At 45.0% G+C, this 15196-nt stretch overlaps 1 protein-coding gene across 1 annotated transcript in view; it reads right to left on the bottom strand.

The window, feature by feature from the left end:
- Positions 1-1333: 1333 nt before the first annotated feature.
- The window catches only part of PAG1 (phosphoprotein membrane anchor with glycosphingolipid microdomains 1), a 57500-nt gene continuing 43637 nt past the window's right edge, over positions 1334-15196 (bottom strand). Inside the window, exons 5-8 of the mRNA XM_007467363.1 lie at positions 14145-14241; positions 10570-11174; positions 6529-6588; positions 1334-1705 (exon numbers count right to left, since the gene is read on the bottom strand). Of these exons, the coding sequence (XP_007467425.1) occupies positions 1334-1705; positions 6529-6588; positions 10570-11174; positions 14145-14241 (1134 nt within the window). The remainder of the gene's footprint in view (positions 1706-6528; positions 6589-10569; positions 11175-14144; positions 14242-15196) is intronic.

Here is a 15196-nt window from a genome sequence, read left to right as displayed (position 1 = left end):
TCAAATATTTCAGCACTTCCCACCACAAACCATTGAAAATGATCATTTATGTTTATTCCACTTATTTCTCCAGTGAGCCAGATGATTTGACCAGGAGCTCCAAGTACCATTTGAAAAGGCAAGTCTTTAAAAACCTTCAGTGTTTTCAACACTTGGTTAGAAAAAAGGTAACAACTACTCATAATTATCCAGCTTATGTGCTTTATGCTGTCTTTTCAAAATGAGAATACAAATCATTGTACATCAAATCAAAATAGTTAATATACATTTTATCTGGCACTTTCTAGAAATTAGGCATTAAACATAAAATACCTTATAAATTTATATAACAAAAATAAATGTCTATATTTTAATCTCAGATAGATTACCTTAGGGGAGCAGTTCATGTATGAAATCCCGCATGGCTGGTGTGGCGGCGGGGGTCATCAGAAATACACATTCAAGTTCACAGCCCTTGGGAAATGGAAGCCGTGGCTGCCAGCCAAACATGTGGTCTGTGTCCCAACATAGAGATTAAGGCTCTCTGTTTTGGAGGAATGAGCTCTGGGCTAAAAGAAGTTTGGAAGTACCACGATATTCATTGAAGGCTCTGAAGAGTTTCAAATACTGGGGAAAAACCATTTTGACTATAAAAATAAAATAAAGCATCTAACAATGACTTCAAGTACTTTGGGAGAGGCTGCTGATATGGACTGCCCGAATCAGAAGGAATGAAGAGCTAAGAAGCTCAAGGGGCATCTCCAATCCTATCCACTGGCCGGGCCCGGTTCCCAGGGGCAGCTGCTTGAAGGGGACTGGGGAGCGGTAGGGAAGCAGCAACCACAATTTCTTACCGTCGAAAAACACCCACGTTGAAGGCAAAGGCCAGGCTGGTGGGAGAATATCCTTGGAATGAACGATTATAAATCGGAAGATTTCAAGGGGAAAAAAGCCATTCATTTTACCATTAGTAGCAGGCAGCAGAAAGGGGAGAGAGGGAGAGAAACCCAGCCCCTGGGAGTGGCAGTGTTTCAGGCAGGTGAGTGGTGGTTTCGGATGAGTGCTTTTCTTCCTTACTGTGTGGCTTTCTTCACAAAGAGGGTGAGACCACTGACAGCTGGGATCCTTCCAGAGGGTGTGGGTACATGAGGGAGGTGTGCTTGGGTGTGCCAGTGCCCTGGCAGTAGGGTGTGTACCTCACTGTTCTCCAAACTGAGAAGCGGTTTCGGCATCTCCAGTCATCTTCCTTTTCCGAAAGCAGCATACGCAGTGTGGCTGACACTGCCTCTTGTGTTCTGCAACAGCACTGGCCCTGCCGGCTGGTCCTATGCTAGCTGGGTTGTCTTCCGGGCTGCTAGAGCCTGGTGATGTCTCGGCATTGCTGCAGGTCCCCGATGCTCTCGTAGTCATTCTCCTTTGGGAAAAGGCCGTGGTGGCTGTTGGTCTCCGGGGCAGCCTTCTCTTCCTCTCTGTTCAGAGTCTGTATTGCTTCGTAATCTGGTTCGGGCTCCTCGCCGCTGGGCCTCCCTGCTGCTGGAAGAGTGCTGACACTGTTGGGAATTTTCTCCAAGTCTTTAAGAGTAGCATAGAGATCGTTACAGGAAGAGGGCGACCTCGGAGCGGCTCCTTGGATGGAGGTACAGGTGGACTCTGGTACTGTAAGTGACTGTCCTGATTTGTTCCCTGGCTGTCCTTTTTTATGTACTGATGAATACATTGCCGAGATCTAGGAAACAAAGGGTGAAGTGAATAAACAAGCTTCAAGCTTGATTTCTCCCTCCCCCTTTTTAGTGATAAGCTAGATTTTTAGGACAATGTGTGTGTGTGTGTGTGTGTGTGTGTGTGTGTGTGTGTGTGTCCCTTTAAGACTTTATTGAGATATTACTGACGCACAACACATATAAGTTTAGGGTGTGCAATAGGATGATTTGATACACATGTTGTGAAATGATTACCACAATAAGGTGAGTTAACAACTCCATTACCGTAATTGCCGTTTTTTTGGTGTGTAGTGATAACATTTAAGTTCTATTCTCTTAACAACTTTCAAGTATATAATACAGTATTGTTAATTCTAGTCACCATGCTGTACATTATATTCCCAGAACTTATTACAGATGGAATTTTGACCCTTTGACTAACATCTCCCCATTTCCCCCAGTCCCCAGCCTGTGGCAACCACCATTCTACTCTATGTCTATGAGTTTGGCTTTTTTAGATTCCACATATATGTGAGAACATACAGTATTTGTCTTTCTCTGTCTGACTTACATGACTTAGCATAATGCCCTCCAAGTCCATCTACGTTGCTGCAAATGGCAGGATTTTCTTCTTCTTTACGGCTGAATACTATTCCATTATGTACATACGTACGTGTGTGTGTGTGTGTGTGTGTGTGTGTGTATAAAATTACATCTTCTTTATCCATTTACCCATTGATGGACACGTGGCTATCGTGAATAATGCTGCAATGAACATGGGTGTACAGATATCTCTTCAAGACAGTGGTTTCACTTCCTTTGACTATATACCCAGAAATGGGTTCTTCATTATCTGTACTAATCCTGGAGTACGTAACTCCAGGACAATTACATGTGTCATCTACAACTTTGTAAGTACCATAATTCTATAAAAACCAGGTCCTCTCTGGGTCTCCTGAGGGGTTTGAGGAGAGCAGGTGGGGTGGGCAGCCTCAAGCCCCCCAGGACCTGACGACAGATCAGGTTTTATTCGGTTTCTTTATCAGAATGATATTTCACCTGCAAAAAGGTTTGACTGCTTTACAAAAAAGGGTAAAAAAAAAAAAAAAAGCATTAGACCAGTGATTCTCAAAAGGGTGCGATTCAAACCAGCAGCAGCAGGATCTGGACATTTATTGGAAAGGCAAACTCTGGGGCACCACCCCAGAACCACTGAGTCACAAACTCTGGTGGGGGGGGGGGTCCCAGATGGGCTGATTCTGATGTCCACTAAAGTGTGAGAACCACTGAACTAGATTGTTTGATCCACTCTTCCTGCATCACAAAGATCTGAAGAGTAGTTCCTGGATTCTGGTTGGTCATATACCTATATCTATCAGAGCATCATTTTCCACTTTTTTTTTTACTTCACTGCATACTACTGGTTAAATATACATTTACAGACGGGGCTACATTTTCTTCAGTGGGAAAACTCATTCTTATTTGAAACCAGCCAACTCAGAGATAAAACTAGGAGACAATCAACTTATGGGATGTTCTTTCCTATGGGAAGAGCAGCCTATTTTCCAAGCACACCTACTCAGTCTCACTAATGTACCTCATGTAGCCACACATATCGGGAGAGATTTCATTTTCTTGGATAGAAAAATGGATGATAGAGTAAATGGACTGATGAAGAGATCTGGGAGGTATTGTTTTATTGTTAGAAATCATGTTTGGAAATAGGTAAGAATATCCTTCATTACCTGTATTTATCTTTGCCACGGTGATTGATTTATTCAAACACCCAGGAAATAAATGAACATACTTCCTGACAGATGCTTGGCTTTGCAAGTACAGGGAGAGATGTCCTGTTCTCACACATCTCACATACTGTGCAGGAAGCTTCCAGCTGGCCTCCAAAGCTTCTTAAGACACGCCTGCCGCATGTTAACTGGTCATTTGCATGAGGACTTTTCACTACAGGCTGGTGGCTCAGATTTGCCAGGCCTTGACAAGCCAAAGGTTTTGAGTCAGAGAAATAATCTTTGGGAAACTCTTGCCCTGTTGGTCTGACTATTTTCAGGACTGTTAAATTAACATTCTCACCTTAGAGGTTTTAGTGAAAATACTACTCTCAAAATGGAATTTCTTTCCATTTAGGAAGAATTAAAAAAAAAAAATCCTCTGCTTTTCATAGGGAGGTGCAAACATATGGAACTTTTTATTTATAAGGAGGTCCAAGCCAAAAATGTGGACAGATTATAAAGGGGTAAGTCATGGATGACAGTGATGAAGGGAACCAGCATCCTAGATATTTATTCCTCACCTTCAGGGGTAACATCAGGAGGACAAACACACCTTTACCTGTGAGAGTAATGAGAGCTGACCCCTCACCACCATTTCTATTTCTCTTCCCTACTTTCTTCCCCACGGTCCCTGCCATTAATGCCCCCCACTCTTTGTAAGTACTTGGGTTTTCTTGGGCCTTATAGTCTTTTTTTTAAAATTATAGGCTCTTTCATTAACTTACAACTTAATATTATCTGCGAGCATGAACCAAATGTGCAGAGGGTGTCATTTGAAATTTGAACTCTTATCAACGTTTCTCAAGTCTTCTAATATTCCTTTTGAATATTTGTCTCCTATGACTATTATTTTTATTTTGTATATAAATAAAAGGTTTCTCTTCAAGCCCCCTTGCTATTTAGCTTTGCCATTTTTCTCTTTAAAATCTTTCATCATTATTATTCGGTCTGTAAATTGTTATTATGTTCTCATAAATTACTCCATTTTCCCCATTTCTCTCCTTTTTATATTCAACCCTTCCCCCGTCATTCCGTTAAATTGGGATAATAGTACTTAAAATTCAGGTCTCAGTTTCAGTCTGGACTGTCTGACATTATATTACATGAATATAAAAATAAATGATTTCCATATTTATTTTTTCTATATCTTCTTCCTAAAATGAATATACAGGAATCACAGTTCTTTATTCTATGTTAAACATTCATCAGTATAACCAGGTCCTATTTTCAAAAGCCACAAACAAATGTAAGATAAGAAGAAAAGTAACTTAAAATTTTACTGCCTCAATTTATTTTAAAGGATTAGTTTCCAGATCTTTTATATTCTGTTTTCTTTCCCCCCTTGTTTTTTTGGCCGCATGGCTTGTGGGGTCTTAGTTCCCTGATCAGGGATTGAACCTGCACCTTCGGCAGTGAAAGCACAGAGTCCTAACCACTGGACCACCAGGGAATTCCCATATTTCTTATACCAAATGGGATGGCTCCGGGACAGTGAAAAACGCTGGTGGTGGCAAAGGAGCTGCCACAGGCCCTGGTAGGAGGGTCCTGCCTTAGTCTCATGAGGGGAGGAGGGCCCAGTGGAGATGGTGAGGGGTCGGGGGATGCATGAAAGTTACTTTGGAGGTAAAACTGAAGGAACTTGTTCCTGACTGCATCTGAGGACAGTGAGGAAAATGGGGGTGTTAAGGAGGACCCCAGGGTTTTGGCTTGTGCAACCAGGTGGATAGATGGCAGGTCCCTTCCGTGGAGCAGGAAACGTGGAGGGGGTTGGGCAACATCACCTAAGGAACGCACTTCTGCTCCTTCAACTTTCAATGTGGGATTGTAATCTAGCTTCTTTTTTTTTTTTTTTTGTGGTACGCGGGCCTCTCACTGTTGTGGCCTCTCCCGTTGCGGAGCACTGGCTCTGGACGCGCAGGCTCAGCGGCCATGGTCCACGGGCCCAGCTGCTCCGCGGCACGTGGGATCTTCCCGGACCGGGGCACAAACCCGTGTCCCCTGCATCGGCAGGCGGACTCTCAACCACCGCGCCACCAGGGAAGCCCTAGTTTCATATTTTAATACTCAGAGTCCTATATGGGAGGTGATGTACCAGCATATGTACATTACTTTTGTACATGTACAAAATTTACTAAGCTAGGCACTCCAGAAAGAGGCTCTATGTAGCTAGATAAATTAAGGTGTTCAGCTCTCTCTGAGTCTAGCTTGACATAACACAATAAATAGTGGTTTTTACAGTTTTAATGCTCACTGAGCGTTTAACCAGTGAATCTTCAGTCCTGGTGCTTGGGAGAATATATCATCCTTTCTTGCTGGTGGCCATGTCTGACTCTACTTTCAAGCTGGACGTGTACTTCCTGAAGTTCCCTGCTCTCAGCCTCCCAAATTCCTAAGCCCTTCTCCCTCTGTCTCCCCAGCCTGGAGCAAATTCTCCACACCCACCTGCTCCAATTTCCTGTATTTTCCAACCCACTATTAACTTCCTTCTAAAGGGGACTACCTGACTGATTAAGGCTCCCACACTTACCATTTCTCTCTTCTCAGTCCTCTTTTCTCCCCTCCCCTTTCTATTTTTGTCCGCTCCTTCCTCCCTACTGAGTTTTCTTTACTTAGCTGACCTGTGCATCTTGTCCTCTTTTTTTTGTCTTACCATCTGCCAGTCACTCTCTCTGAGCCATTATAAAGCCAACATCCCCAAACCCTGATCTCCAACCATATGCTTAAGAGTGTACTTTAGCTTTCTATGACGAAGGGTAACATGACAGTGCATTTACTCAAGGAAGGAGGTGCTATTCTCTATTACATGAGCTTTCTGGTTATTTAAAAACTAACAGGGCTTCCCTGGTGGCGCAGTGGTTGAGAGTCTGCCTGCCGATGCAGCGGACAAGGGTTCGTGCCCCGGTCCGGGAGGATCCCACGTGCCGCGGAGCGGCTGGGCCCGTGAGCCATGGCCGCTGAGCCTGCGCGACCGGAGCCTGTGCTCCGCAACGGGAGAGGCCACAACAGTGAGAGGCCCGCGTACGGCAAAAAAATAAAATAAAATAAAAACTAACAAAACTCACCTCTTCTTCTGTGAGAGTTGGGTCTTCTTCCCGGGACTTGTATGACAACGAACTAAATCTCTGTTAGAAGAAACATAAACCAAGAGAAGGGAGTTTGAAGTCAATGATCGAAACTTTCTTGTGCATATGCTTTGATCCATCTATCTACAGTAATGTTTTCAAATGATATTTGGAGAAGAAATTATTTTCTACAAAGAAATTATATAAAGCACTTGAGGAATAAACACGTAAAAAGTATGTTTTTGCATACCCAGTAGTATTACACTTAGAGAACCTTCTTCTGATTTTTTATTTGAATCTTTAGGTACAAATAAAACGAACAGTTACGTAGACTACTGTTTCAATTCCTAATTGTCACTGAAGGATTGATCATCAATGAAAGACGGAAAGACTGATGAAGAAAAAAACATGGTTTCTTTATCAAGTGCGTGAATTTGATATTTCTACAGCTTGCCTGAGCCATCAGGAAGATTCTTAAGTCATCTGGAAACTTTTCACAGCTAGCGGAGAAATCAGCTCACATTTTGTGCCTTGCTACCTGCCTCATTTCTTAATGATTCTGGTTCCTGCTTCACTGATTCTGTCTCTAACGCATCTCCTGCCTGAATTCTTGCTGACTGCAACAAACACGGATCCTTCCAAGCCTGCCCCAGCTCCCTGACCTCCCTGCCCCGACCCTGTCCTCCCGCCCACCTCACTCTCCCAGCTACACCTCGGACTTCTCTTACCCTAGACAGACACCCCACCATCCCATCTCCTTGCAACCCCCTTCAGACCAGCACTCCTCTATCAAGCTCACTCCTCCCATAACCCAGTTCCTACAATCCTGCAAAACGTTTTTGCGTGTGTCGCTTCTCCTTGGCACCCTTCCTTTCTGCCCTGTCAGACTCCACTGCCATACTTTAAATACTCCACTCCCTTCTTGGTCACTGGTGAACTCATCCCTCAAGTGAGTCCTTAATGCTTCTCTGAATCCTTCTATCACCTGGTCCCTGGTCTCCTAGCTCCCTACTTCTCGTCTTCCCCTGTCCTCCCAAACTCCCAACACCTCTTCACCCATCCCCATGCTTAGCTGAGGACCTTGAGAAAACTGAAGGAAACAAGAAAAATTTCTATAAACTTCTACCTCCCCCACCTGCCCCCAGCCTCTGCGTTCATGTACCTTCCTTCCTGTCGGTTGCCACAGACGAACTTTCCATGCTTCTCCTTAATGATCCCTTCCTCCTGCGCACTAGATTCTGACCCCTCACACCCACTCATGGATATAAGCTCCAGCACCTCTCCCATTTTGTCTACATCATCAGCTTTCCCCTCTCTGTGGAGTCATCCCCATTCATGTAAAAACAGGCTATTTATTCTAAAAACAAAACCAATCCATCCTTCTTCCAGTTCTATTACTCCTTCCTTTATAGTAAAACCTCTTAAGAGAGCTCTCTAAAAAAGTCACTCAAATAACTTGTCTCTTCCTATTCTCTCTCTAAACCCATTTCAGTCCAGTTTCTGCCTCTCCACTTCAGCGAAACTGCTCTTGTCAAGGACACTGATGTCCACGTGTAACTGATCTCTCCTGACCCACCTGCTGCATCTGATGCAGGGGTCACTCCTTCCTCCCTGAAAGTTTGCCCTTGGCTTCTAGGACACTGTACTTTCCTGTTTTTTCTCTCCTGTTTTGCTCTCTTCTGCTGGCTCCTTTTCTTTCCTGGACCTGTGTCCTTGGAACTCTTCTAGTTCCCGTTCACACGTACTCATGCAGTGATCTCATCTGAGCTTTGAAAACAAATTTCTGCTGCTGACTTCTAAATGTACAAACCCAGCCCAGGCCCTTCCTCGTAAACCTGCTCCCCCATCCAGCCGTTCTCTGACACCTCTACTTGGATGACCAATATCTATCTCAAAGCAATATGTCCAGCCCGGAACACCCAAGTTGCCTCCCAAGTCTGCTCTGCCTACAGTCCTTTCTACTTCAGTTAATGGCAATTCCATCCTTCCAGTGGCTCAGGCCAAACCCCGGACTCATTGCTTCCTCTTTCTTTCATCCACATCTGGTCTATCAACAAATCTCCTGGCTCTAGTTTAGTGTCTCCCGTTACTCCTGCCCTGATCCGAGCCACCTTGTCTCTTGTCTTGCTTATTAGAATGGCTACCCAACTGGTCTCCTTGCTTCCATTCTTCATAGGTGAATTTCAGCTCCATCAGAGCGATCCTTTCCAAACCCAGATTAAGCCATTCTTCTGCTCAAGGCTTTCGAGTGACCCCATTTTATTCAGATTATAAGCCGAGGCCATACAGGGTTGGGGCCTTTCTTCCTACTTGTCTTAGCGTTGCTCTCCCCTCTCCAGCCACGCCCACCCCTTCCTCTTTCCTGGAGAGGCCGGGCCTGCTCTGGCCTCAGGACCTTCACACTGGCCATTCCCTCTGCTTCATTTGCTCTGCCCCCCAAAATGTGTACCAACTCACTCTCTCACGTCCTTTAACATTTTGTTCAAATGCCCCTTCACAGCCAGGCGTACCCTGACCACTCTATTCACAATTGTGCTCCCACTCAACTTTCCCAAACCCCCGGATTCTGTTCTAATTTTTTCCTTTAAACTTTAAAGCCTTCTAAGATACCACATACTTTACTTACATACGTATTTATGTCTCTATCTCCTTACTTAAATGTAAGCTCCATGGGGGCAGAGATTTTTGTTCATTTATATGTTTTGTTCACTAGTGTATTCCCAGTATCTGTATCACGTGGCTTATAGTAGGTGCTCATTAAAATCTTTTTGCAAATAAATGCATGAATATTAAACATTTCAAGTTCTCCCAATCACTGAAAATTAGGATGGTTTATATGGAGATGATGGATTATTCATTCCTATATTACTATAGAAAGGTAATCTGCTTCCCAGATGGATATTTCCAGTTTCTAATGTGACATCTGGAGAATTGCTTACTTAGCAGTGGTCAGACAGTAAACTCTCTTATCTTTCAAATGCTTGTAAGTAAAGAAGTTTTAACTGCTTTAGGCAGCATAAATGTCACATTAGTTTTATTATCTTTAGTTATACAAAGGGCAAAAAAATTGGGCTGCATGTTTGCATTTTACAAATATATTCATAAATACTTTACTGAGGCTCTCAGTGGCTCACTTTACGGGTAAAACGAAAAGTTGAAATGCATTCAGAGAACACTACACAGAATGACTCCTTGGTATAAGCTATATAACCCTAGCCGGACCTCCCCTTTTGATCATGAACGCCGCAAGTTTTTCAAGGCTACTGTTGACTGACTAGTCCCTACTTGGCCTTCCTACCAAAACTTGAGAAGAGAACCCTACTTTTTTCTCTTCAGAGAATGGAAATTAGATATCAGTTGCCTAAAGAAGGTAGGGCCTAGTTTAAATCCCAAGGAAATGCTGACAGCTAGAGATGTGAATCCCAAGCTACTGTGGCTCAGACATCAGCTTATGAGACACCCACAGAGAAGGCTCGGGGATTGTTAGTACATTTTAGAGCTCTGTTGAATAGTTACACTTAAGAGCTACAGGTTGTTATTTAGAAATTGTCACAAAATAAAATCTCTTACTTGATTCATATAAAAGTCTATACATAATCAGATACGCCCAGTGGCACCTGTGAACTGGTCCCCTCTGCCTGTTCCTGTGCTCTGATTTCTGGGACCCTGGGAGGGGGGAGATCACCCCACTGCCTGGGGTGGTAACAAGTGGAAGAGGCTAAATGGGTGGCAAAGGGTCTCGTCTTTCCAGTTCTTGGTCTTCAAAATGAAGAAAATAATACTTGCCCCCATTAGACATGATGCAAAAACTGGAAGCTATCCAAGGAAGGTGCCAAGAGCGAAATATTTTGTAAATACGAGCTTTCAGTATTTTATTACTTGGAGGGGGGAAAAAATGTCAAACACAGCTTCCACTAAAACATTCAATGCACGTGAAGGTGCTAGCATGTATTCCTTAGAACAACGTGCAAGCAAAAGCCCCAGGATCAGCTAGACGCCCAGTTGTGACAAAAGCTCTGAAACCAATGCGCCGGAGCCCACCTTGTTGCTTTCACTGGTCCCCTCGGCGGCCCGTTCTTCTCCCGCTTTACTCTCTGCCTGTTCCTGAAGGTTTTCATTTTCATCCAGAAGTTTAATGGGGACAGGGGGTGGCGCCTCCTCTTCTGGATCCCGTGGATTTCCAAGAATACTCTCTGTATTAGCACTTTGTCGACACTTCTTGTTTCTGTCCACAGAGGCATATTCGGCAAAGTCTGTTTTGCCACTGGCCTGGGGCCCCGGAAGCTCTTTCACAGTGGAAGTTGACTTCGACCTGCTGCTGTGGCCTCCAGCTGAGTGGGCGGTGGCCGTCACCTCCTTAATTTCTTTCACAGTTTCATACAAGCAGTCCTCCACCATATTTTCTTGTGAGGCACTGTCCTTGAGCACTTCATACGGCCCCTCCATCCCCAGACCCTGGTCCCCGTCCACGCTTTCTCCATTGACCATCGTGTCCACTTCACTCTCAGGAGGGATTCTGGGCAACTCCCGGCTCTGATGACATTTTGGCTTCCCTGTGCTGTCCTGGGAGTCCAGCAGATCTGAAGCTGAGGTCTGGACTTCCTCGTAATGCTGCATGCGGGTCATGGTGCTGTCTTCTGAAAGAACTAAAGCAGTGGGAGTATTAAAAGTGGAGAAAGACAATTTCTGACATAATTATTACAGTGAATCAGATGATGTCAAGTTAGGTGAAATCAAGCTGCTGGCTTTTTATTTGACTTGAGGCTGTAAATTACAGATGTTTTGACTGTTAGTGGATATTCTTATTTCAATCACAGTGTAAACTCAAGCCATCCATTACATCTTTCCAATACAGTATTTAATAAATTGTCTTGGCTATCAATTTGGGTCACAGTTATACAGTATTTTTTGTTACTCCTGATGGGCTCCTTGTAGGCAGTGTCCAAAGTGACCAGAGGATGAAAGTGACACTGCGCAGGGCCAAACTGTGGGAGGCTGGGCTCCAAGGGGGGGGCATGTGTGGCAGCCACTCTCCCGGCCCTACTGGCCTCCTCTTGTGTGGAGGGAATACCTGGGAGCCATCCCCCTTCACAGGTCACTTTGTTTGAGAGACAATGGAAAAAATGAGGCAAAAATGTGCCCAAAGCAGTATCCCAAAGGGTCCGCCTACCCTGTGCCTTTTTAAAGCTCTTCCTTCCATCTTACTGGCTCCCGGTGCCAACATTTTTACCTCAAATTAGAAAATTCGTATTTGAAATTCTTAGATTGATACAGAAATGTTACTGCGTGGAGCCATTCACTCATCCCTTTAGCAAATGTTTTTTGAGTGCCTCCTAGGTGCCAGGGATGGTTGAAGTGCTGGGGATACATCATTCATCAGTGAGGTCCAATGAGTCCTGCCCTTTGGGTACTTACACTGCAGTGAGCCAGTTATTAAATTACTGTCTCTCCACTGTATGTTCTTTATATACTATATATTCTTTATACATATAAGTGTATGTATATAATATATATATTATATAAAGTAAATATATACTTAAACATGTATTTGTACTGGTATATTCATATATATTTACTTTATATAATATATATATTCCTTATATATCGTACATATTCTTTACATCTGTGTGTGGGTTTATAACTTAGTTTTTCTTTTTTGATGTTGGGGGTAGGAGTTTATTTATATATTTATTTATTTTTGGCTGTGTTGGGTCTTTGTTTGTGTGCGAGGGCTTTCTCTAGCTGTGGCAAGTGGGGGCCACTCTTCATCGCCGTGCGCGGGCCTCTCACTATCGCGGCCTCTCTTGTTGCGGAGCACAGGCTCCAGACGCGCAGGCTCAGTAGTTGTGGCTCACAGGCCTAGCTGCTCTGGGGCATGTGGGATCCTCCCAGACCAGGGCTCGAACCCGTGTCCCCTGCATTAGCAGGCAGATTCTCAACCACTGCGCCACCAGGGAAGCCCTATAACTTACTGTTTTTAACGCACTTGTTTTTACTGACTAGACTGGGATTCTCTAAGACCCTGGAGTCCAGAACAGTGTCTAATGCATGGTTGACTCCACTATGTTTTTACATGAAAAACTAAATGAGTGAAAGAAGACATAAAGTGCTCACCTCTTATCCTGAAAAAAAAAAGACTATTTCTCTTTAGGGGGACTAGAAATAGTGTCCCTGAAGAGTATCTCGGGAAAATGATAATGGAACCCTCGTTGGAAGTTACCATCACTACCCACTGTGTTCTAAATACTTGATCATCAAGGAAGGGGTGAACTTTTGCCCTCTGGATTTAGATGTCTGTGTCACGGTGGACGGAGAACGGGCACTGGAGTTTGAAGCCTCCGGTGTCAATCCTGACTGTCCCACAGTTTCCTTGTCTGTAAATGGAGGTAAGAGGAGGATTTGCTACCCCAGGTGAAAGCGCTCTGCAAACTGGGGAGTGGAAATGTAGCTGTGACTTTGGTCAGCAAGCACATCCTGGGCGTGAAACAGGCAGCATGCAGAGTGGTCCTAAGGGTGTACCCAGGAGTCAGATCGAGGGTTCAAATTATAGATCCTCAGAGCACTGACCATAACATCTTAGGCAAGTTATTAACCTCTCTGTTCCAGACAGAATAATGCCCACCGCCCCCCACCCCCTACCCCCCTGCTCAGGCACCCACGTCCTCTTCCCTGGATTCTGTGTGTTTCATTCCACGGCAAGGGAGGAATTAAGGATACTGATGAACTGTTAGCTGACCTTGAGATGGGGAGGAACACTGGGGCATCCAGGTGGGCGCGGTGTAATTCTGAGGGTCCTTATCAGTGAAAGATGGAGGCAGGAGAGTTGGAGAGAGACTTGAAGATGGAGGGAAGTCCAGGACCAAGGAATGCAGGAGGCTTCTAGCAGCGGAAGCGGGCAAGGAACTAGATTCTTCCCTAGAGCCTTGGGGAAGAAACGCAGCCCCGCTGATACTTGGATTTTAGCCCAGGGAGACCCAGTTCAGACTCTGACCCCCAGAGCTCCAAGTTAATAAACCTGTGTTCTTCTAAGGCACTAAGTTTGTGGTAATTTGTTGCAGCAGCAATGTTTCAGTTGCCTCATCTGTAAATTGTGAAGAGTAATAATCCCTACCTTACAGGGCAGTCATATTAGTCATGGTAATCTTATAGTTGCTAGCATAAATGGGTTAGCAAAAATGAGTTAGTACAGGGCTTCCCTGGTGGCGCAGTGGTTGAGAGTCCGCCTGCCGATGCAGGGGACGCGGGTTCGTGCCCCGGTCCGGGAAGATCCCACATGCCGCGGAGCGGCTGGGCCCATGAGCCATGGCTGCTGAGCCTGTGCGTCGGAGCCTGTGCTCTGCGACGGGAGAGGCCACAACGTGAGAGGCCCACGTACCGCAAAAAAAAAAAAAAAAGAGTTAGTACACATACAAATCTTAGAACAATGGTGCACAGAAGCCAATTCATAGATATTAACTTTTCATCCAAATGAGATTTTTTTGGCTAAAACTGGTAGTAATACAAAAGGTGAGCAAGAATAAACACATTTCCTAGTTTTTGAGCCACATTTTCTGAAACCCAGCCCTTTCTCAGGTGATGAGGCCTGCATGGATAGCTGGTATTTCTGCAGAACTTACTGTCACCGTTGGTGAGTGCCCCGTTCGGTTCGCTGCTGGCAGGCGCGTCTGTGGCCAGGCTGGTAACTGAACGGCTGAACATCTCCTTGTCAGAAGGCTGCAAAAACAAAGGCACGAAAAGGATCAGACTGCGTGGCAGAGGGGAATATCCATGGCTTTTTTTGAGGGGGGGCGGGTATTTTAAAAAATAAATAAATTAATTAATTATTTATTTTTGCCAAACCACACAGCTTGTGGGATCTTAGTTCCCCAACCAGGGATTGAACCCTGGCCCTCGGCAGTGAGAGTGCAGAGTCCTAACCATTGGACCGCCAGGGAATTCCCTCCATGGTTTCTTCTAAAAATGAAAACAACGACAACAAAACCCAAATCCACTGCTTAGATGTAAATTAAGCGAAACGAAATAAAATCGAGCTCCTCAGTTGCACTGTCACATTTCAAGGGCTCAGTGGCTACACGTGGACAGTGGTTACCCTATCAGTGCAGTTACAGAACACTTCCATCTTGGTGGAAGGTTCTATTGGACAGGGCCGTCCTGGGAATCTTCCGAGGCCGCCATCCACAGAGCTTCCCATCTGGTAATCACAAATAGGTTATGGTAGGTTGTGGGGTATCAGATCCCTTATCTCAAGGTGAGGGGGACCAGAAGCCCCAGGGCTGATCAGAATCAGCTCCAGCAGAGAGAGGCCTCATCCTTCTACCAGGGGTGCCGGAAACGTTACACTTTTTAAGGGTGTGTCATGCCGAGGAAAACACCACTTTTGTCATCTGAAGGGAAGGGACTTAAATCTGATCAAAGATAATGTCACTGATGTCTGAGACTCATAATCAGCCAAGTCTCTGCTTCAAGGTTCACCGAAACCATCATATGCTAAAAAGTAGGTCTGGGGCTTCCCTGCTGGCGCAGTGGTTGAGAGTCCGCCTGCCGATGCAGGGGTTGCGGGTTCGTGCCCTGGTCTGGGAGGATCCCGCATGTCGCGGAGCGGCTGGGCCCATGAGCCATGGCCGCTGAGCCTGCGCGTCCGGAGCCTGTGCTCCGCAGCGGGAGAGGT

Source organism: Lipotes vexillifer, unplaced genomic scaffold, assembly GCF_000442215.2.
Source record: "Lipotes vexillifer unplaced genomic scaffold, Lipotes_vexillifer_v1.1 scaffold1969, whole genome shotgun sequence".
In the NCBI taxonomy this organism is placed as follows: Eukaryota; Metazoa; Chordata; class Mammalia; order Artiodactyla; family Lipotidae; genus Lipotes; species Lipotes vexillifer.
This window is presented reverse-complemented; position numbering and strand designations above follow the sequence as displayed.